Source organism: Xylocopa sonorina, chromosome 4 (genome assembly GCF_050948175.1).
Source record: "Xylocopa sonorina isolate GNS202 chromosome 4, iyXylSono1_principal, whole genome shotgun sequence".
In the NCBI taxonomy this organism is placed as follows: Eukaryota; Metazoa; Arthropoda; class Insecta; order Hymenoptera; family Apidae; genus Xylocopa; species Xylocopa sonorina.
This window is the reverse complement of record NC_135196.1, coordinates 12245183-12269225: the sequence shown is the minus strand read 5'-3', so window position 1 is coordinate 12269225 and position 24043 is coordinate 12245183. Positions and strand designations below refer to the sequence as shown.

At 51.3% G+C, this 24043-nt stretch overlaps 1 protein-coding gene across 1 annotated transcript; it reads right to left on the bottom strand.

Moving 5' to 3' along the window:
* Positions 1 to 4273: 4273 nt before the first annotated feature.
* On the bottom strand, positions 4274 to 7388 carry LOC143422933 (uncharacterized). Its single transcript, XM_076893914.1, has 2 exons — positions 7061 to 7388; positions 4274 to 6724 (listed from the first exon to the last, which is right to left on the bottom strand). The coding sequence occupies exons 1-2, from the start codon at positions 7349 to 7351 to the stop codon at positions 4364 to 4366; spliced, it is 2652 nt and encodes an 883-aa protein (XP_076750029.1). The 5' UTR covers positions 7352 to 7388; the 3' UTR covers positions 4274 to 4363.
* Positions 7389 to 24043: the final 16655 nt, after the last annotated feature.

The window sequence follows — 24043 nt, the reverse complement described above, 5'->3', positions numbered from 1 at the left end:
GGAATCCGGGTCATTTCGGTGATGGCAGTTCTTGATCTTAACGGAAGTTACGCGCGACCGCGGCGCGTTCGTTTTATTCAAATTCTTCGGGAGTTTCGAGGCGGCGCGAAACCACCCAGGCGGCATACGGTTCGAACGGGGTGCGCGGGGCCTATCTCGCTCAGGATCATTCGGGAAATTCCGGTATTTTACATTAATAGGATTTGCAAAGTTTCGTCCGCGATGCCGTATTCTTTCCTTATGGACCCGTCGACACAGTTAGCATACATTAACGTATCGATTCGCTTGAAACTTCTCGCGCCACTATCCTCGCGTTCGCCACATTTACATTTCTATATCTCGTCCGACATGGACACGCTTGGACGCTGATCCGAGCTTCCCCTCGGGAACCATAAATGTTCCACGAACTTTAAAGCGTCGATGAAATTGAAAGGAGAAGAAGAATGACAAGCGTCGAGAAGTGAATGTAACGCGGAAGAATGAAATTAAATCCTGTATAAAGGAACCAGAGGAAGGGTTGTTTTCAAGCCTTTGATCGCAAGTCTTGGTAACGACTGAGTGTCAGCCAAAAATGAGAGACCCGGTAACGAAGCTTCCGGTGATTAACCACCGCGGCAGCGGATGATCTCGTTGGACTTTATTTACCCCTGGCTGTTCAAAGATGACACTGGGATCTGCCTGTGACACTTGGCGCGAAATGGTTTCTTTCGAGGCGGTAATTAGAGCGCCCGGTAACTGGGACGTCCCGCTCGGAGAAAATGGCTGTCAGGGATTTTCTGTCCTCAACAGCGACGGGGTGCTGTTGCCTGTTGACTTTGTGCCGCGCGTCGCGACTCGTTAAAATCCTCGCGCCATTGTCCCAGCCACCGCGGAGGCCCGTTCAAAAGGTGGCTGCCTTCGAATCTCCTACGTCGGACTTCGATAATGACCGAGGCAACGAATTCGACAACGCCTGCCCCTTGGACCGTAGGTAAATCCGTCGAGCTTGGAGTGCCGCGATCAGAGGGACACCCTCTGGTCTCGCGTACGAGACGGTGCGACGTCGGTAGGTTTACAGGTTGAACGTAAACGGGCTTGTTAGGACGGGTGGGTGGGCTCGAAGGTTTTCACGGGTGCGGAAGATGGAAGGCGGATGAGGCGAGAGGGTAGGCGGAAAGGAAACAGGGGTTTCAAGTCAGGAGGACACGAGGGACAGTTCACCGGCTTTACCCGCCGGCAGTCCCCAGAGGTGGCAGTCCTGTTGCTGGCTGAACCTACTCTGTGGTTGCTGGCTTGTTAGATCCAGTTTGGGGCTGGCACGGTCTGAAGAGGGGATTGACCAGCGGAGGGCGCCACTCCTCAGTAGACCGCAATCGGGTATGCAATTTACGTGGTGTCCGACCTCTGCGACCTCTGACCCATCCCCTCGCCCTGTCAGCCATACTCGTGTCCCTCCACCCGTCCTCGTGCCGTCCGCCTTCTCCTAACGCGCGCACAGCGCTACCCAGCCTCGTTTCTCCGATCCGGTTTCCTCCAGGATTCGCACCCGTGTGCAAAACGAAGGATCCCCAGGTACGAGGGCTGTGTTCAGGGCTCGGTCGGTGCGCTCGATACGCAACAGCGGGAAAACGATGGCACGCGGGGTGGTGGGTAAGGGCGGCGCGAGTAGACCTCGGGAACCTAGGCAGCCTGAATATTGCCGGCTACGAGGACGATTGGTCGAGGAGAGCGAGGACGGTCGCGCGGATATGGCTGGAAAAACGAAAGCCGATGGCTGTCGCGAACAGACGCTCCAATGGTAGTTAGGATGGGACCGGTTTTCCTCCAACCACGGTGCGCGGTAAGATTTCTCCGCGTAGTTTTCGACGGGCTCTGCGAACACCACCGGTAATGACGATCAGGAAATTGGAAGTACCGGGAAAGATTGAAACGATCGAGCATAGGAGCGAACAATTTGTCAGGGATCAAGTCGGAAATATTCCGTCGGTTAACATACCTTGGTTAACACCCCGCCCATTGCTTTCCTCGTTTCCCTTTGCATCGACGTTGTAGCTACCGTGTACGTGTTATGTTTCGTAACTAAATCGGTCGTGAAACGTTTCAGAAAATCATTTCCGTTTCAATTTATTTCGCTGCAAATATTTACTGGATATCAAACTTTTTTATTTATGGAAGACAGTGTTACATTCAGGTGGAATGCGATTAATTGTTGGTCATTGTGATCGTATCGAAGAATGCAGTCGAATTCAATAGAGCTTCCCACGAATATAGCAGAGACGAAGAGAGAGTGAGTTAAAAAAAAAAAATCGAACGCCTTCACCCAACGACGCCCTGAATTAATATCAAATTCACGAGGAGATTTAATTACCTCGATTTCCATAATTTTCTTACGGTACGACGGTGTTCCAAGAATACAGTGTCGGCGATCGATAAAACAGAGGGTCGCAAGTAATCTGTGACACCAGTTGTTACGGAGGTCTCAAGTTGTTCGACACGTTCCGATGCAAATGTCAGCCTGAGCGTCCCGAGCTCGCGTAATGCGCCTCGTTAATCGTCCGAGGGCACGTCGCGTACCAATACCAACAGCATAATTCGCTGAATTTACAAGCCTTATCTCAACCGTTCCAATTAATCGCCGAGAATTAGATTGCACCGTCTGTCTGACGTTGCCGTCTTAACGGATCGGCGAGTCGAAGCTGGATTTCCGCATGACAAAAATCAGTGTCCCAATTAACGCGACAAACGTTCGCTCGCTCGCTGACGACGAACGCGACTGCCATCGAAACGGGGCGAAAAACTGTACGAACGTTTAACGGGACGATGATTCGTAATAATATTCGTAATTAAACGTTTCGCTGTTTACCAGATTTCAGTCCTAGAAGATTGGTTTGAATACCAGAGAAATGGAATGACAGTCGATTGGAAGTATCAACGGATATATTAACAGGTATGCGATGTTATCAGATCGACGCAACGCTGGTAAACAATAACGTGCATCGTTCGACGTGGATATTCGTAATTTATCGTGGCATGCACTCGTGGGAACTTCGTAAAACTAATTGCATCGCGCAATAAGTAGTACCTAAGAACTGGAAGTAAAAGGAAACTCGATTCATCGGGTTTTTTAAGTTTTTCTGCTCCTTTTTTTTTGCAAAGTCTGAAGTACTTGACTAACTTGAAATCTTCTTAGACCAAACGAGGGGAAGTAAGGAACAAGAGAAATCCAATTTCAACCCCCTGGAGCGTAATAACCAAGAAATGTCAAAATGGGGAAAATGCAGGTAACGTTAGAGTAATTCCCTTCCCTCCGCTTGAAGCGAACCGTGCAAACTAGATCTTCGATCGATCTCTTCGAACGTTATTTCAAACGATACGTTAAAAACACCAATTGGTGCAATTAATTGCCGATTAATCAAAACTCACGAAACTGATAGATCTTGAAAATACATTCTAACGTTGCTCGACAAATTATCATCAAATGAAGTTAGACGACGAACAACCCTTTCTGGACCGCTGAGAAACAAAGAGTCGATACGCTCGTTACACGCGATCAAGCTCGAGGATTCTCTGGCACGTCGAGGATACGCGATGTCATCAACGGGTACGCGCAACCGCGCCATCCGGCCGCTTCCTTCCGTACGAAATTTATGTATGGAAATATCCACGCTGGCATTACGCATGTTGAATATCACGACCAGCAGCTGGAGGCCCTCCCGTGACGACACTTCGTAGGAAAATATATTTTAGCGGCCGCGACGGAACCGGCAAGGTGGAAATATGCGCTCGAGCGACCCTCCCCCGATTTCCACCGCCGTTCGTTTCCTCGGGGTTGCCTCGCGCCGAACCTAAACCCTCTGGAGTCTTCATCGACAGCCCTACAGGCATCGAGGACCGCGAGGCTCCATCCACGCGGCACCTTTCCCGCCGCGTTCCTGCGTGCTCGAACGTCTCCTCATGTTTTATGCACGCGCGATGACAATTTTATGAGCTGGGAACAGATTGTTAGCTGTACCAGGGGGGATGAATCGGTCAGCGACCGTGGAAACCGTGTTTACCTTTCCGTTTTCGTCCGTACGTATGCTGATCCAGGGATGTTTCCTGGTGGATTCTTTAAAAAACTGATTTCGCATGCCGAATTCCACCGCGTACGAGTAGAATTTATGTGGAGGAAGAGTAGAAACTGTCCGCGAGGGAACGATTTTCTGTGATTCACGATCGAACGCTACGGTTAAAGGTAAAGATAAGGGAGGCGAGGAAAGGATGGACGCGATCGATCAATTGATCCGCACTGATATCATTTTGCATCAATGTATTATTTCCCAATCACCTTACATTTTTTCAGCTACATTGTTTACTACAGTCGATTAAGCTGTGGCCAGTCGATTTACAGGAATCGCTTGAGCGATTCGCACAGGTTCGAAGCGGCGATCAGCTTGTTCAAGAAGTGGGCGATGTCCTCGACAACTTTCTCGACAATGCCAACCTTCACGGTGGCAATCTCTTTGAGCAGGTTACCTGGCAACGAGAGCACTTGCTTCAATGCTGACAGATCAACACGAACTTCCTCCTCCGCGGATGCCTCGGAAGATTCGCTGGATTCGCCCTTGCCAGATTCATGGGATCCACGGTGATGGTGTGGCCGTCTGTGATGGTGGTGTTTGCCGTGTTCACCTTTGCCCTTGTCACCGTCTTTTCCGTTGTCACCGCCATTGCCGCCGTTTCCACCTTTGCCGCCGTTTCCACCGTTGCCGCCGTTTCCACCTTTACCGCCGTTTCCACCTCTGCCGTTCTCTCCGTTTTTGCCGTTTTTGCCGTTTTCTCCGTTTCTGCCGTTTTCACCGTTTTTGCCGGTTTCTCCGTTTTTGCCGTTTTCTCCGTTTTTGCCGTTTTCACCGTTTTTGCCGGTTTCTCCGTTTTTGCCGTTTTCACCGTTCTTGCCGTTGTTTCCACCTTTGCCGCGGTTACCCCCTTTGTTGCCTCTGTCGGATCCATTGTATGGGCTGGGAGAGTTGCTGTTGCCTCCATTGTCGGATCCTTGGTTATCTTGGCCGCCAGAGTTGCTGTTGCCTCCATTGTTGGATCCTTGGTTGTCTTGGTTGCCAGAGTTTCCGTTTCGTCCATCGTACGATCCCTGGTTGTCGTTATTGCCATTGTTCTTGTTGTCTCCATTGTTCGATCCTTGGTTGTCATCTTGGCCACCGTTTCCGTTTCTTCCATTTTGGGATCCTTGGGTGTCATTCCTGCCACCGTTTCCGTTCCTTCCGTTGTCGGATCCTTGGTTGTCATCTCGGCCACTGTTTCCGTTTCTTCCATTTTGGGATCCTTGGGTGTCATTCCTGCCACTGTTTCCGTTTCTTCCGTTGTCGGATCCTTGGTTGTCGTTATTGCCGGATTGTTGGCCGTTCTTACCGCCGGATTGTTGGCTGCCGTTACCGCCGGATTGTTGGCCGTTCTTACCACCGGATTGTTGGTTCTTCTTATCGTTACCGCCGGATTGTTGGCTGCCTTTGTCGCCGGATTTGTTGCTGTCGTTACCGCCAGATTGTTGGTTCTTCTTGTCGTTGCCGCCGGATTGTTGACTGCCTTTGTCGCCGGATTTGTTGCTGTCGTTACCGCCGGATTGTTGGTTCTTCTTGTCGTTGCCGCCGGATTGTTGGTTCTTCTTGTCGTTGCCGCCGGATTGTTGGCTGCCTTTGTCGCCGGATTTGTTGCTGTCGTTACCGCCAGATTGTTGGTTCTTCTTGTCATCGCCGCCGGATTGTTGGCTGCCTTTGTCGCCGGATTTGTTGCTGTCGTTACCGCCGGATTGTTGGTTCTTCTTGTCATCGCCGCCGGATTGTTGGCTGCCTTTGTCGCCGGATTTGTTGCTGTCGTTACCGCCAGATTGTTGGTTCTTCTTGTCATCGCCGCCGGATTGTTGGCTGCCTTTGTCGCCGGATTGTTGGTTTTCATTGCTGCCTCCTTGGTTGGTTGCATTTCCGTTCTTCTTCTCCCATTCGATCTGTTCGCTGGTCTGGTTACCAGAGTTATCGTGACTCTGTTGCTCCCATTTGTCCCTGTACTCTTTGTTGGTTTCGTTCTCAGACTTGATGATGATCTCAGTGCTGGTTCCTACGATGGTCTCGGTACTGGAAGTCACGACCACTTCGGTGCTCGACGATATGGTAGATTCGGTACTGGTCACTACGATGTTCTCAGTGCTGGTTGCGACGTTGCTTCCGCTACTGGACGATTCACTGCTGGAAGATTCGGTGCTGCTAGATACGCTCGATTCAGTGCTCCACGACTGGCTGCTTTCGCTGCTAGACGCGTGCTCGTTTTCAGATTCGGTGCTGCTGGATACACTCGATTCGGTACTCCACGACGAGGTGCTTCCTTGACTGGCGGTCGAGCCTTTCTCGGGCACTCCGACCCTGGTTGCGTTCACGTTAGCAGTTACATTGCCCTTCAGCGATCTGATGTATCGGTGAGCTTCAGCTTCGAGGATGGCCTGGATGTCTCTACCCTTCCTATGGTGGCGGTGGTGTTTCGGGCACAAGTGCTGGGATTTGATCAGCTCGCTAATGCGCGATTTGATCACCTCGATGATCTTCTTGACGAGCGCGGCATTGGATTCGCCCATCTTTTGCAGCAGGGTCTTATGCAGGGTATCCATTTCAACCGAGACATCGATGGTTACGCTACCGCTGACTTCCAATTTCGGGGGATGGAGCAAAGCGGCGCCCTTTTCGATCGCCTCTTTTATCTGTTCGGAACGAGAAAAGGAAATTAAATTTCGCCGATGTCGCGGCTGAAATTCGCTCGACGAATTCCAGAATGTTCGATGCCAAGTCGAGAAACTTCGATCAGCCCATACAAATATATACGATTGTCAGGACCATATAATGCAATCGATACAGTATCAATTAACCCGTAGAAAGAATTCAAGACAAATTAACCAATTTACTTTAAAGCATATATGTATCGACGAGTTTCGTTCGATTAAATTCCACTGAAATGCGACTGCATCTCACGCAGTGGAGGTATGAACCGGTCGAACGAATTGATAAGCAGAAATTTTTAAACGATTATAGAAACTTACCCCTGGAATGGGTGGAACCGGTAACGATGGGATGCCTGGTATCTGTGGGAGCTTTGGTATGAGCGGAGACGATGGTTCAGTAGTGGTTACTGGGGGTGCTGGGGGACCAGGGGGGAGATGGGGAGGGCCAGGGGGGAGATGGGGAGGGCCAGGGGGAATAATTGGTCCAGGAATTGGTGGGTGCGGCAGAGGCAACGGTGGTCTTGGCCCCAGCACCGGTGGGCGCAGGGGCAAGAAGTTGCAGTAAGCGCTGGCGACCAGAAGAAGGAGGCAGAACACTTTGGAATGCATCTTCGTTGCGAACTGTGCCTTCAACCGGCAAGACGCCCGATATTTATACCAACCAAATGAATGCTAGCCCAATTATTTAACGATCGATGACAATGAACGCACCACCTGTCCTTTCCGCGTGCACGATACAACGCGAGGCATCGTAATTTATTATTATCCCGGCCATAATTTTCACGAACGCAAATAACGCCGACAATGTGTAACGATTGGAAGAATAATTGTCGCGCTTCTCTATTGCGTCAACCGCGGCGGACGTAATACCTTCTCGCGTTCTCGTAACGCGATAATTGCACAATTACGTTCGCATGATGCAAGAATGATAACTATTGTATCAGACGGGAGTATCGAATCCCGTTCTTCCTGTACTCCGTTAGTTATCGATGTTAGAAGAACCGAAGCGAGCGAGCTTGGTCTCGATTGAACCGTGGTAGATTCTTGGTAAAACGTGTGCGAGAGATTCATAGATTTGTAGAGAGAATAAGAAACAAATATGAAAGTCACGCGAGAAGTCGTAGTGAATGTCGAAAAAAGGAGAAAGAAGAGGCGGTCGTTTCTAAGTACCGTGTTTCCATCGCGGCGTAATCCGCGAGATATCGTGAATACGGTACGACTTCCAATTTAAATTCTTCCGCGGTAGTTGGAGAGGAAGTTTCGGGGCGACGGGGCCCTCGAGTGCGGCAGCCGGAAACCCGCCGGTGGAAATGAACACGCGGCATCCGGGTTTCGAAAGTTTCCCTTTCGAGAGGTTCACCGATACGTGAACAAAGACGACGCCTCGCGCTCGACATTTTCCCGCGGTTTCCCAAACAAAAATCGTGCAGCTGCACGGTGCGTGTACAGCAGTACGAGAAGAATTCCGCGAATGCTCCGCGATGATTGAATCGCGGCCGCCCGCACGCGTCCCGCGGAGTCCCGAGCGGAATGAAATTCGCCGTGTCCGACTATCGAGCAAACTCTCAACTATTCCTCAGATCTTCGTCTGGCTAAAAGAGAGCCCATTTCGGAGATGAAAGGTTGCCCGCAAGGACAAAGAAAGAAGGGCCTCCTTCTGCGGACTTTGTCCTTGGAATTCAGCCAATTCGAATTCTCGAGACACGAACCACCACCGCGCTCGTGTCTTTCCATTAGGATCGATGATACAAGAACGCTTTATACTTTGTTAATCTTTCAGTTTCGTTTTTCCACGAGGATACGCGAATAATAAGTGAAACGTTTCTGCTACTGTCCTCGTACGGTTAAAGCCGAGCGAGTACTTCGGTTGTACCCAACGAAACAAGATTGATCCACGCGCATCATCGACGCAACAGCTTCCCCGTGAACTCTGGGTTTCTCAAAAGATTCTATTTCTTCGTTCATCCTGGCCGCCGATCCGAGTCGCACGACTCTCGCACGTGTCTGCCCGGCCCCGTCGACGTTTCCGATGATCGATGTCCGACGTCGTTCCGCAGACGCGTCCACATAAATCAAAAGGCGTCCGTACACGCGCCTGCGAACCCTTTCTTCTTCCCGCTGCTTCGTTCCTCCCTGCGAGACGACCAGGCGCAGCGTTATCAAAAATCGTCCGTGACAGACGGGGACGTATTAAATGCCGAGCCGGACGAGTATCGATTGTAGTCGTCGAAGCGAAGCGACGCAAAACGCGTGCATCATCCCCTAAGCGGGCGGCCCACGCGGCTCTCGTGCGCCATCTTTCCCTTTCTTTCGCCGATTATGCATCCCCCGACGCCTGTTCGTCGCGTATTATTATTCGCGCGAGGGAGCTCTGCCTCTGACAGTCCCGTCGTCGAAACTGTAATTTTGAAAGGTGACGCGCGGGCCAACGGCGTTACGCCCCCGCTTTTGGAGGAGCCAGGCGTTCTTCCTCTGCGCGCAGGGGTGAGAAAACGATGGGCGTCTACGGAACAGTGTCTCATAAGAGGAAACATCCCTTCGCGTGGCCCGTCGAGCGGTTACGATCGACGAGTTGACACGCGCGGGGAATATTTTATTGTTTATTTACTCTTGTTGCATGAAGATGTACGCGTTGCCTCGTGTCGTGGTATTTAGAGCGAGGGATTAATTTCAGGAAGCGAATGGAGAGGAGAAAGGAGAGCGCGGAGGCTACGATTAATCACACGCGATTATAATAAATGCCTATATTCGTAAAAGCGATCCTCGTTGTATCGTACACGGGGTGGGTTGCCAGCGTAGAAAGGGGAAGATTCATCGCGCATTCTCTTGCGCAAATATTTTCAGGCTCCTCTTCTTCTCTTTGCGTCTACATGGTATGCCTTGTCAAGAATGATGTATCGATAGGAACGGAACCGCCGCGAATGCTAGCGTTACTATGAGCCAGCATTTTCCTACAGAGATATACGGGGAAGTGTACCGGTGGAGAAGAGTTCTGCAGCGCCTCGCGACGCGCATTTTTAATATTTATAGAAAATTGAATGGGAACTGCAGCGGTTCCCAGATTCCGCGATCCCGTTTGTTTCGAGGGACGCGTTCAGCGTCGCGTACCAAATTTCGCGCGTGCATTTCTTTTTGTTCTTCCGCCTCCATTGATTCACTCACACCCCGACGAGCAGCCGGGTGACCGAATGATCGCGGCGCTGACGCACGTGCGTGATTGGCAGAAATTCATTTCGCGCGATTTACATGCCGCGGAAATTGCGTGCCAGCCGGCCGTATATACCGGGGACCCTTTGTTTAGATGGCAGCGTTTGTCATCGCGTAGGTGAGCTGTCGTCGCGGGCGCAAACGTAAGACTCAGACGTCTGGGTCGACCCTAGCGACGTAGCGCAGGTTGGCGAAGCGTCGAGATTGCCGCTCGAACGAAACGATCCGTCGAGCGTCCGTCCATCTCCTTCGAACGCGAACACGAGCCAGTGTACGCTGACGAACAGACGCGATCTTTTGACACGTCGATGAAAAAAATGAACGCCAGCCAGCCTAATTGACGCGGAGCACGACTCGATCGAACTTCCAGTCGGGATTAGATCAGCGATCGACGCTTCCTCGCGAGCTCGCCCAGCGAGCTCTGATCCCTGATTGGCGTGAAATTGTAAGATCATTCGTTTCAGCAAAACCGATTCCGCAATCAAATCCTGCAGAGGGGTTGGAACGGGCGTGTGTTAACCTCCCCAATGGCACACCGGGTACGCGGTCGAGGCCGCATGCATCGGGCGCTGCAATGTTTGCCGATCAAACAGACTTTATAACGAGATGAACGCGTGCAGTTTGTTGACGGAAAATATTGAACGATCGTAAGGCTGGACATTGTGCTGGACAAAAAGGTCGCCCGGTGTACGTTCCATTCAATAGGGGGGGCGAAGCGCGTCAGCTCCTGGTGACAGAATTTCCTCCCTGATTCTCGAGTTCGTAATTAAATTAAGCGACTCGAACTACGTCTGACTGAACTGAAGGTTTCTACATAAAAAAAAAGGAATATTCAGGTAACCTTAGACCATCTGTAAATTACCCGTGAACGAAAGGGATCGTTGGAAGGGGCTGTCGGAGTACCCGTTCAGAAATGTAAATTAAATCAGCGACGGGATCTAGGAGCGATCCATTTAGCGATGGGACTATCCTCCTGTAACCGAGACCAAACAGTGGCCTCGTAATGAGATAGCGTCAGCCGCAATACACCCTTCATCCGAGCGGAAGAGAAACAAGAGAATAGCATTACCGGGCAAACGTACAAGCGTTTTCGACCGATTGATCGTTACCGGAACGCCAGCAGCCTCTATCGTCGTCAAAAGCGGCGACGACTGTGACCGCGATCGCGCACCGACTACCCCGCCTGTAAGCCGCACGCGAAACCCTAAAGTCCAATTAAGCTTATCCATTCGCGGATTCGAGGGCTCGCAGAAAAATTCGTCTCTCTCCCGCCGCTCTGTACATCGAGAAACAATCGTTATCGCGATCGATGAAACTTGAATCTCCCTCGACTTGTACACGCGCGTACACGCGCAACTGCTCGCGGTGCTCGTGAATTTCCGCGAGATCAAATCGAGTGGAGGATCCGTGGCCGATCTCCGAGGATTTAGACGTGTGATCCTTGATGAAGAGGTCATCGAGGCAGGGCTCGAACCGCCACGAGAAAATCAGCCGATGGAGTCGGTGGTTCTCCGTTAGATAGGTTACAGGGCAGTTACCAGGCCGTTACCAGGCCGTTACCATGTCGATGGTGCCACTTGTCTCGAGAGGTTGCTGCAACCTGCTTCAGCCTCCTCGCTCCATCCGAAGGACGCGGGTCATCGTCCCTCTGGCTGCTTCATCAATCGCTCGAGTGACTCCGACATGGCTGCGGCGTTCGACGGTAACCGAGTCGGTGTGCACGAGTAATAAAACGGTCCGAACGCTTCCATAGCAGCAGCAACAGCAAAAATAAACGACGAAATAGACTCGAGCAGGTGGATCAGAAATTTTTTTGCCACTAGTAAAGAGCTTACCGCGTCGATGGACGATCGACTTGCATTGAGATGCAAGAAACCGATCGTATAGGAAAGAAGAGGGTGCAGAGGGATGCGTGCGAGTCGAGACTGCTGCAGTCGGTAGATAAAACGGACCAGGGTCTGCAGCAAGCTAGATGCAATGGTTCGAGCAACCCGAAGGTCCAAGACTAGAGAGCTCCTTAAATCACATGTAATCGTTTCCGACCACTCGCTGTCCAGACCCGTAGGATCAGACAACGCCAGTTTAGACCAACGTGTAAATAATCCCGTCTCCTCCCTTTTTCGCCTCTTCAACCCTCGCGCCAGCCACCGATTCCTCGTTTAATTTACCACCGACGATCAGAAATCGCGATCATTTCTGCGCTAAAAGCTTTCCGCTCGTTCCACGCGGCAAAATCGACCGACAAAACGTCGCTCGACGGGATCACGTCACCGCGATCTTCGTATCGCGGACGCGGTAATGGAGGGCCACGGGTGAAATGAACGATAGTCTGCGGGCCTGGCAACATCGTCAATAGATTCACCGGGAGCGGGCTCCGCGATATAATAGAAATCGTAACCCCGCCGCGGAAGATTAATCGTTCGTTCGATCGAATCAAATTGCCGATGAGACGTGAAATTCAACGCGTATTCCCTATTCGAGTTTCCCCAGCGTGTGCCGCGAATAATGTGTCGTCTTTCGGTTCTCGCTGGGGAACCAGGTGGGAATGCGATTGTCGGTTCTCTTCCTGGTTGCGATGGAAAAATTAATCCTGTGGTTGCACACCGCGCGCGGACGCGGAAGATTTCTGCGGAAGGCGTCGCTCGTGGCCAAGAGGGGTGGGAAATGAGTTAAACGAGGCTGGTTACCGAGTAGATGGAAGCGAAGAGCGGAGCGATGCGGTGCCAGTGACAGAGTTACGTTGTCGCGTGTAACGAAGCAGATTAGTCACCGTGACAGAAGACTGTAATTTCGTAGGTAAATGACACCGATCGTTGAACCAACGGGCCACACCTCCGCTGCACCTGCCACGTGTCCCTCCACTTTTTTGCGATACGCTCGCCGCCATCTATTACGCCGCGCTGAATATACACGTACACCGTTAATCGACTCTCGAGTGAATTAAAACGATAAACGGGCGGGTGATCGATTCGAGGGTGGGGGTGGGCTGGCGATTTCTGCGATCGCGATGCATAGATTTTTCTCCGCCGTCCCGAAGGAATAACGACGGACGTGGACCCGTCGCGAATTAGATTTATTTCTGGCGGGAACATAAACGAGCTAGAAGTTGGCGGAGGGTGTCTCGGTTCGGTGACCACAGCTGATTCAGCTTTACACCCTTGCGATCCCAAACGGCACTTTATCATGCGTAATTGATCGGTGGGGCTGTAAGGATGTACACGGGGCCACTCTGTCGCGAAGATCGCGCGCCGCACGAGACCGGCGCGAGATCGATAATTAATATCAATCGGAAATATTTATCAACGGAACTGTGTTTAACCAACGGTCGTTTAATTAATTTGAAATCACTGGCCGCGATGGCGCGTTGCACAGTCGGACGATAGCAAAGGCCGGAAGCGCGGTACTCGATTAAATCCGACAGGAGAATCTTGGGAATCAATGACTGTTCGACAGAGCATTCGTATCGATGATTGGGTCCTTTAACATCGCATCAACGTAATGGATTTGGTCGCAATCCCATCACGGTAGAGATATCAGAGGTGTAGCTTAAAATAAGCAGAAAGTTGGCTCGGCCAGACGGAAGTATTGTAATTATGCTAATAGCTTCGGCGCTTCGAGCCCTTCTGTGATGTGGTCTAGTGCCGGACTCGTCCGGGTTAGCTGATCAAACCAACTTTTCCTTCTACTTATTAATATTACCTTGATCCTCCTCGTCCCTTTTTTCCCCTTTCTACCAAACCGGTCCTGCTCCCTCGGCCGTCCCTCTCGCCCCTCGCCCTTCCCCTACGCGAAAACTCTCCCGCGATTCCTCTCTTCCTTTCGTCGGCGAGCACAGTTTCGGTCTGCGGGCAAAAGTCTGGAAGATTTCTTCGTTACTTATGGTTATGCCCGCAAAGTTACCGCGCGGGAACGCGAAACGACGGCACGGTGCTTGACCAAATAGAAACCAGGATGACAGGGGTGGGAAATGTACACGCGGAGCGTGGGGCGGGCGGGTGTATCAAGATGTAGCGGAGGAAAAATTTTATGCTACGCTCTTTGCTCGCCTCTTCAGACCTCGACGAGTCTACCGTGGAACGGAACGCGATATTTCCTTTCCTTTCCACGTTTATTACACGGCACGACGTAGACGGAATCGATCGACGCTGGTTTTTAACCGACGGATCTTTTATCTCCGATCGTACGAGGCCTATCTTTCGCGCGTACCCTCTAATTAACGAAGGAGACGAGGAGAGCTGACACTTCCGTCGCGAATCCCTTTAGTCACCACGGTGGTTCCGGATCAGCGCCTAGCACGCGTCTAGCTTCCGCGCGGCTAGCCTTTACGCCTGACATTACACGCCGCGCCCGTTGAACTTTCCCAAGCAAAATATCGTTGCAAACTCTCCGAGATTCGGCTAGGATATTATCTAAAGCCAGTCTGCGACCCGTCTATCGGGCCGTGCGTCTCGTTCCTCCATCGAATCGAACGGATCCCCGAGACTCGCGAGGGCGGCTGGCTCGGCCAACGGCGCGGAGACGGGCGAGGGGCGCGCGCGGATCGGGCGCGGTGGAAAGAAGTCGGCTTCCTCCAAAGGAATATTTATCGAGTGGATATTGAAATTGATGGTCGCTACCTCAGACATGCTAATCCGACGAGCGAGCGGATTTCTGATAACGCCCGACGACGGACGGAAGAAATAACAGAAGGGTAATTCAAATCGAAGAAGCGCCCCCGGCGAGATTACTTATGAGGTTTACTCACGTGCCGCCACGTTTCGTTTTCCGTCCCACTTCCTACTCCCCTCTCGCCATCTCTCTTTCTTCGTCGACGAAGGCAAAGTCATTTCGTCAAAACCACGGGAGCGTACCAGACGCCCATCGTTCGGCCCCCAGGCAACAGGTACACCCGCTGTTTTTTTGTTTTCTGGGCCGCTGCCACGGGTGAAACTTAAATCTTTAATCCCCCTATTGTCTCGTTCCCAGGGCGGGATAATTAAACAACTATCGCGGTGTCGCTTAAAAGTCAAATCGATCGCGCGCGAAACGTGACCGACGTCATAGCAGGGACGCGCACGCGAGCGCGCGCGTCAACCCCTTCGCAACATTGCCTCGTACGTATTAGCGGGGACGGGGCCGCGGCTACCTCGTTAAAAGTACACAACGGCCGTTTATTCGCGAGCAGATTGTGCATCGTCCTCGTAAATAGCTCCGAGCGATTTTATCAGGGTAGAAGAGCACCAGCGTAACGGAGCCACCCCCGTGGAGGGGGTTAGCGACACGGCGGAGACAGAGAGGGTGGAACGAGGAGAGAAAGGAAGGGAACGCTCGTCGCGTTCCTCTCTCCATAAAAGGGTAATATTTCCGTGACGCTATTACACTTACCGGAATGAAGGGGGTGGTGTCGAGGCCCTGGTAACTACCCAGTTAACGCAGCGCGCGGGCAACGCAGCCGTAGGCCGCGCGCAACGTCCGCTCCGTCGGCTCCCTACAAATGGTTATAAAAATTCAATTAAGTCAGCAGTTTTAATTAATTCCGTATTTATATGATGCGATAAACAGAAACTGCTCCTACCCGCCCTCTTACCCTTCCCAGTCGCACGGTAGTTTCGTTTAATCTCCGGCATTGTGCGGGCAGGGGTCGGCCAGGCTCGAACTGTCGCGCGTCTAACTGATTTCCGGTGGCGGTTTCTTTCTCTCCCGTCGGTTCCTCGGCTTCCGTTTTCGAGCTTGCGAGTTTCGTTTCGTTTTCTCCCTTTTGCTCAACCGTGAGAGATCACGGGAGGGTTAATGGAGGAGATTTAAATTCCTTCGGTCCCTCGTATCGCTTCTTTTGGCCTCCGTTCGGGTGGATACTTTTTGCTCCAGCGAGGATACAACCGATGGTGAAACATCGGATAAGGATGTAACGTAGATAGCCTGCTTTTCGTGGATTACACGATGGCGGTAGTGTTGTTTGAAAATTCATTATTCCATACAGCTTGCAACGAGGTAAATATTCATCGGTTCGTTCGTAGAATTGTGCGTTAATTTATGACGTCATAGTGACAGGTTTTTAAAATATTGAGATTGAACAGATCGAACGAGATGAATAAAATAAAAATACAGGTAGAACGCAACGGTCCATCGATCAGCAAACTAATCACTTACTTCAGAATCAACCGATCTACTATCGGGTATCAATTATACAATATGCTTCTGTGTACTGTTGATGGCAACATTGGTTCGATTTTTTGCCTTCGGTATGCGGGATTTTGCGGGGAAAAAAATTGCCTCGCCACACGGAAGCTGCGTGGAAAACGCAAACGCGTCACGGAAGTATGCAAATCCCATGCAAATGTAATTAAAAATAGTGATGGTTGTGGATTTTCTACTATCGTTGATAAATCTGAGAGAGAGAGAGAGAGAGAGAGAGGTGATCGAGGGTTTAAAACGTTCAGGAAACCCGAAGCGTTTTCATATTTCGAAAAAACACCACCGAATGTATTAATCAGTATTTTACGGTGAAAATCACCCGCTGTTCTTCAAAAAGGTTCTTCGTTCGTAAATCAGAGACGACAGATTTTTCAGTAATTACATTTTTTCCATAAAAATCATTCTACAAATGTCACCCACTTCTCGCGGATTTTAATTTATCGCGAGACGTTCAAACAATATCACGTGCACTCAGTGTTCATTGAAATTCGCTATTATCATAACTTTTATTGAATTAATACTCGCTATTTACCGACATATCTCGAAAATTTTACATCCCAACGCGAACCCGACGACATCTCGCTTCCGCGTTTAAATGCAAACACCGCGAAAAATTCTGAAAGAGCGAATGGCGCATCGGTTGAGACCAGGCGCGATGTGTGTGCTGGTTTCGCGGTCGGCTGCAGGATTGGCTGGTTAATTTCACACTCCCATGATTATATGGACGAGACAGAGGGCATTTATATTCGCGCGCGCATAGACTCGAGGGTGTCTGATTGGGTCCGATATTTAGGGAATAAAAAACCTCCGAGTGTTCCACGGTGCGGACCCGTACAAACCCCTCCCGATAATTCTCTCTCGTTCCCCCTTTCCCCTATCTTTAGCGATATTCGCTTTTCCACCTACTTTCGTCCCATCGACATCTCTCTCTCTCTCTCTCTCTCTCTCTCTCTCTCTCTCTCTCTCTCTCTTTCTCTCTCGAGCGCAATCGAACGTTTGCCAGCGTTTCTCATCGGGAATAACTGTGGATTTCACGAGTATTATATTCCTCTTTCCGACCCTAAAATATTCGATGTACGCATGACGGATTCCCCGTTCACGCGGTTCACTTCTTCACAGGAGATGTTGGACCGATGGGCGTGCGATTCGCGAGAAGGATGACGGTTCCGGTTCAGAAGTTCATCGACGATGAAAATTTGTCGTCCAGCCAATTTTATCGCGAGATGTACAAACGAAGGTAAACTAAAAGTTGGCGAGCGTTTGACATTTTAAGAAGCAAGTCTGTAGAAACGCGAGATATCGAGTAAAGAAAGAAGTGGTCAGAGGAACGGGTCGCGTGGAAATTCATAACGCGGCGATTCGTATCCGAGCGGGGGCGCAGCGTGCTCCGCGATCCATCAACCGGAGGGCCTCCATATTTTTCGCGTCGCTGGCGAGCCGATGAAAAACAGCGGGCCCGTTGCGCGACGAGCAGAAACGATGTCCGTCCGCGGGCACGGGCCGCGCGATCTAGAATTATCCGCGTAACCGGGTGCTGGCTGCTCTGTAATCGTGGAAATTTCGGCAACGGGCGAACTGCGATGCGTTCGAAGGACGGCGGGGGATGGGCTGGAGCGGGCAGGGGTTGCTAGCCGGGACGAGTGGCAATCCGTAGCGAAAATGCGACTCGCGCGGGGCTCGTTTCGAACGGACCGGGACAGCGGCAACGGCTTTTAGTGTGAAATGAATGCTTGTAATTACGACGGCGGCAGAAGGGCGACGGTGGTGGTGGCGATGGTGCCGGCGGCGGCAGCGCTGGTGGTGTTGGTGGATACGAGGGAAAAACGGCAGCCAGAACCGAGTTTGAAACAGTGGTGGGGTTGATAACTGGTGGAACTGGTCGGTGGGGATAGTATTTCAGGTTGCGATACGGGTTAGAGGGAGAGGGACGTAGAGGGTTCGACCGAGGGAGAACGGTTCGGTGAAGCCGCACACTCTGCTTTCCAATGATAGACTGTGCCGATCCATCGGTCAGTTCATTCGTGTTGGTACAGCAGAGGCTGGCCGCCCATCCCACCATAATGTCCACTAATTGTAATAGCCACCCTTTGTGTGTCGCCGTTGTACTCTCTGTCAAAGGTGAAAAAGAACGGTGGGGCCGATGAAACCGAACGAATGGACACGAGGTAAGTTCACGGGCAGGTGCTTCTGTTGCGTCCGCGTCACGATATCCCGACCGAGGATCTCTGTCGTGCGAATAAACGCGCGTGTTTTTACCACCACCGGCCGGATGAAACGAGAGGGTTAAGTTGTCGGGTTGCGAGGGACGCGGACGCGTTTACGGTCGAGGGGAGGCGACTTTGTTAGAATTGGCAGACGATCGAATTAATAGGGTCGACACTCTCTCTCTCTCTCTCTCTTTTTTTTGTCCCCGAAAGCGGCGTTGACGAGAAACGGCGGAGATGTGATGACGCTGCTAGGACAAATTACAGGCGACCCGTGCTTTTGATCATTTTATCAAATTTTCGGAATTCAAAGGGCTCGGCACCGGGGTTCAGTCCGCATCGTTCGTCAGTCGATCCGGACTTCCATTTAATTACCCGTTGTAGCTATTTTCGAGCGGTGCTCGTCGCACGCGCGACGATATTATCGATTTTATTCGCGAGTTGATGAGAAATTCTTTCGATCGAGTCCGAATGCTCGAGGATCCATAAATAAGAAAAACCGTACGCCTCGGTGCTATTCAAACTTTTTATACGCTACCGCGTCCCGTGCCATCAAAAGTTGAGAGTTTAACGTCGCGCGAACGCTGAAGCGGATGTATCGAGTCGTACGTACAGTAATACCGAAGTATCAGTTTCGCGTTTCGCATCGCGCGTTACCAGCGTTATGAATCACCAGTACGACGTAATTAAAGAACGATTTATGAGCGAGAACTTTCTCGTGGAAGATTCGACGATAAAAAGCGAAGTAGCATTCGTTTCGCGCCTCTTCTCTAAGTATAGACGCGTCCATACTTGTCGCGTACGAAATCGATAGCAGTGGTTCTGCGAGATAAATGTACTCTGCCCTGCTACCGCTAATGACGAAGCAAGAAACACGGAACTCCTAAATATTTCCGTGGTTCGAATCGACGCTGAAGATGGACGCGCATCGCGATGCACCCCTCGAACGAACAGCAGCCACGAGACGTCATTAAAGACTGAAAAAAAAGAACAGCACTGCTGGATTTTGTTGGATCCGCGATCGCGATGTATCAATGCGACGTCGTTATTCGCGTAGAGATAATCGACGCTCGAGGAACGGAACCGAACTTCGAGGGACGGTTAAACGAACATCGGTTGATCCACGTTTCGTTGCTCGACCACCGCGAGTGGACAAAATATCTGCGCCCGCACGAGCCGTCTGGTGGCCGCATTAATTTACTGATTCCGGGTAATATATCCCCGAGTTTGCCACCCGAAACAGCTTTACGCGGCAAATTTAATTAATAACCACGGATTAAGATACATGGATCGCGTTACGGGGGAAATGTTCTTAGCTGGCAGATTCGGCGCCGCCCCTGGTAATTGCACCGATACGGAAAACTTGCGGTCTACCCATCTAATCGGTTATCTATCGCGGTCGAACTTCGACCAAGTTCGATGAATCCCTTCGTCTGTTGCTCGCTGGGTGCGCGCTACCCTTTACGAAGTGTACAGGAGGCCGCAAATTGAACGCGCGCCACCCCAGTGAAATCGCGTGCCCGTCGCCGTGCGACTCCTTCGTAACCGTGGACGGAACGGAGTTCATCGGTTCGCGTTTCCCGTAATTACTTTCGATCGCGATCGTCAAGTCGGGAAATAGTCGAGGCGATGAGTAAGATCCGAGAGAGGGGTACAATAACAGGAGGTATCGTATTCGAAGTTAATAGTTCCGCGTCACCCTGAGCACGGGGTGCATTGTTGCCACTTCCCTTTGTCGCCCTCAGGGCTCCCTGTGTAATTACCATTACCCGCGAACTGATACCCATCTCGCTTATCACATTCCACGGGAACGGCGTTAGATACAGCGGGCTGCGTTGTGATTGGCTTTCGATTCGAGGATTTTGATCATTCGGGGTGAATTCGATTTCCAATCGAACCTCGAGCGTTGTAAGGCGTCGCGTTCCTCTCGACGTTCACGTTGCCTCTAATAGAGAAAGATCTCGGTTCGAATCGATCGTTCGTCATTCTTGCCGCTACTTTCGTAGAATCGCCGGTTTATTACCCAACCGCGAAGGCTGTTTACCTCGCGTTTAATATTCCATGCTCTCGCGAGTCGACAGGAACGTTTTACGACCGCCGCGTCGTCAAGTGCCATATAATAACGGTTTTGAGCAACGACTTCTGAACTCCCGAGACCGATGACAAACTGTCGACAATAATAATGGTTTATACGGTGTGTTCGCCAGAAATTTCATTGCTGACTCGCTGGGAGTACCGCGCGCGAGCCGTTTGATCGATGACACGATTGTGACGCTGAATTCGATGCTGACGGCGAGAACGTGCCGCGTCTCATTTTCCGCTCAAGGCGTCTTAAAAGGAAACCGTAAATATTCACGGGGGATGGAATAATTTGTTGCCCCGGCGTCAACGCGAAGATTGCAGTTCTACGGGAAGAATTAATTATCAAGCGTCTACGAGAGATTGGTTTTTTAAGGAAATTTGCCACCTGCCGGAAGTATCTCCGTGAAAGCGTGTTTAACGAAGTCCTTTTTCCCATCGTTCCCCGTGAAAGTCCGCTAAGACAACGGCGAGCAAACGACCAAGTAAACGGTTCCCTCTCCCTCGCGTAAATAAGAAGAATAAATTAATTATGGATATTAGAGGCGAGCACTCGTTACAAAGAGCGATCCCGTCCCCTCGAATCTTTCGAATCCCACGCAAACATGAACAGAATATAAAAGAAGAATCCCGCGAGTCTCGTATTAAAACGTCCTCCAGAATGATCTCGTTTAATCGCCGCCAGCACGTTTTTTTACACGAGAGGGCAACAGGTACGCCGTCATCCCTTACGAAATTAAATAAACTGCCACGTCTGTAAACATTTGCTGTTCATTCGGTAGACTCTGGAGCGACACAGAGTTTTACAGCCTCTAAATATTATAAATTACCACGAGCGACTACCCGCGATACTTGCCTTTAAAATTATTAGCTCCACCATCGACTTTATCATCGACACGAGCCAGCTACGTGTTTACGTGCGTGAAACAAATGAGCCGTGTTTCGCTATGAATTTTACAATGTCTCTTTGACACGGGACACGTGTCGGTGCCTAGCGCGTACAAAGACGCGCAGTTTACGGAAGCGCATTCATCGGCACCGAGGTGTCGAGCGACTGTTTCCCGGCATTCATATGCAGATGGATGGTTGCTCGATTGGAGAATTAATTACCGTTTCACTCTGCTTTAAGGTGGAACAATGGGAACGGCAAACGGTTCGTCTTCCTGGTGTCAAGCAAGACCTGGCATCGAGAACCGTTCAAGGAGACTTCGCCTATTCCACGTAATTGAGACGAAAAAATCGAACAATCACGCACATGTGCCGTGACAATTTGCACCGCGTACAGTAATTCGCTTCATTAGAAGTGCGTTCATACGAAGCGAGTACGTTTCGGTGAAAGAGACGTTATTACATGGATGTGACTTTCACTCTCGTCGCGCGTTATTTTCGAGCATCGTTCACGCCGATTTATTCTGCACGAGTTAAAGGCGCACTCGTCCCGCAACGTTTCTTACCCTCGCGCGCAACATTTTTCCTCCCCCGACCAGCACTTCGTTCTTTCGTACGCGTCGCGCGGTTTCTCTCGCTCGCGCGCAAAACCTGTCCAAGTGGACTGTTGTCAGGAGCACGTGCCGCTCGCCGCAACACAGCTCGACGGAAATGACACGGTAATTAATAGTCACGTATCAATTAGCGGCCGCCTCCTACGCGCCGGTTCGCCGGTTTTAAATCGGCTCGCGCCACGTTGCAAATCTCTCGAGCACCGTCCTCGTCTCGCCCTCGACGAGTCGATGCGCGCGGGTTCACCGAGTCTCCTCTATTAATTACGAACGGGTCCATCAATTTGACGCATTAACGTATTGCCCGCGCAGGTGTTGCGCGAAAACCACGCCGCCATATGCGAGGAAAAATGCTCTCCGTGTGCCGGTGACTGAATGCCTTTTCGAGAATGAACGAGAAACCGATCGTCCGCCCGCCATTCGACCGTGTTCCCACCATCGTTCCCCGCCAGTGGATGAACGCGCGAGTTCTCGCGTCGAGAAAAGAGAAGCTGGTGGACTTTTTACGATGGCAATGCGTCGCGAGTAAGAGCAACGATTGCATACCGTGGCGTGGAAAGGAATAACCTGGCGGGACGCTGGAAGGAAACGAAGGCGGAAGAGCGAAACTGAAAATCAACGAGACGGCGCAGCTGGCACAGGCCGTCGGGGAGCACCGCGTCATTATTTATAGGGTTTACGGAGCTCGGTGAACCGCAAGGGCGGCTGAAGGCACTGCGCCCTTGAGGACTCGAGGCTGTTGCCAAGTGTGAACCGGGAACGCGTTTACTGTTTACTATCTTGCCGCGGAACCCCATCCGACCGACCCACCTAGCATACGTTTCAGTATATTGTTGGCCCGCGGTCTCATTCCTCGGTCCCATCATCTCGCGCTAAAACAGTGAGCTTAACTGCGGCCCGCATCCAGCGAGAAGTAAACGCGCACCGCTTCAAGATAATACGAGCATCAACAATCCCCCTGACCGCTAATGAAGGTACGAATACGTCTACCGTCGTCGATGTGTCTCCGCGCGACCCTCGAGCAGGTTCCTCTAAACGACCACCCCCCCCTCCGTCGTTCCGCTGTTACCGTTGCGTTCATTGCGAGCGAAACTGCCGGGACTACGAGTTTCGTTTCGTTCGTAGACGAGAATTTACGCGCGTCTTCCGACACGCGCAGGAAGATCGGGACAATTTCGAAGGAATCGGCGAAAAATTCCAGCCGCACGGGCGAGGATCGAGCGGAGCGAGCGTATCTCGTTACCGCGTTCGAGGGAGACTCCGGGAGCATCGTTAGGAAGCAGACACCGCGTAACAGACTTAACGGCCCGCGAAACTTCCGTTTTATTTGGCCAACATGTCTTCTAAGTTTCTTTTCTAACTTTCGTTCCGCGCTAACGATTCCCCCGGCGATCTCAACCGGAGCCCACAGCGCCGTCGCGAAACCGACCAGCGTTCCCTTCGACTTGCACAGTTTGTTTCGTCAAGATGACGCCGTCGCATTCCGCGGTTAACCGCGTCCGACTAACTTTCGAAGCGATCGCTAATCTCTCCGCGCCTTGAAATGTCAATAACGAACAGCTCACCAAGCGACGGTGCCCCATCTTGGACTCCCGGAAACGACGATAAGACCTTTCCTACTTTTATTCCCGGGAATCCGCGGCGCTCGGGAAGGTAGTTCCATTGAATTCCTTTAAAAACGAGCCGTTCCCCTTTTCGACGTGCATATCTCGCTTAAGCTCGAAATCCGCTTGTTTATACGGGCCGAGGTACGGCGAGCATCGCGAAGTGGTACGGCGAGAGGGCGGAAGGGCGTTGTAGGGGGAGACGAGAAAAATTCTTGCACGGACGCGCGGGTCCGTACAATTTCACCCCTAACCGGTAAACTTTTCTTTTTAGTCCGACAAGCCCCTTATTGCGAGAGACAATTCTAAGAACTGCTACTACCCGCAGCCCCCTGCGAACCCCTCTACTTTTATCGCGCGCGTCCCCCTCTGCGCGTGACTCGCGAGCAACCGCGTCAGACAGTTCCCATCTCGTTTCGTTCTCGGTAGGCTCGAACTCATCCGCCGCGGGCCAAGACTTCTTCATCTTCCCCCTCGAAACCTGTTACCCGCTACCCTGTCGCTGCGATTTCTCATCGCTTCGAAAAATTTCCC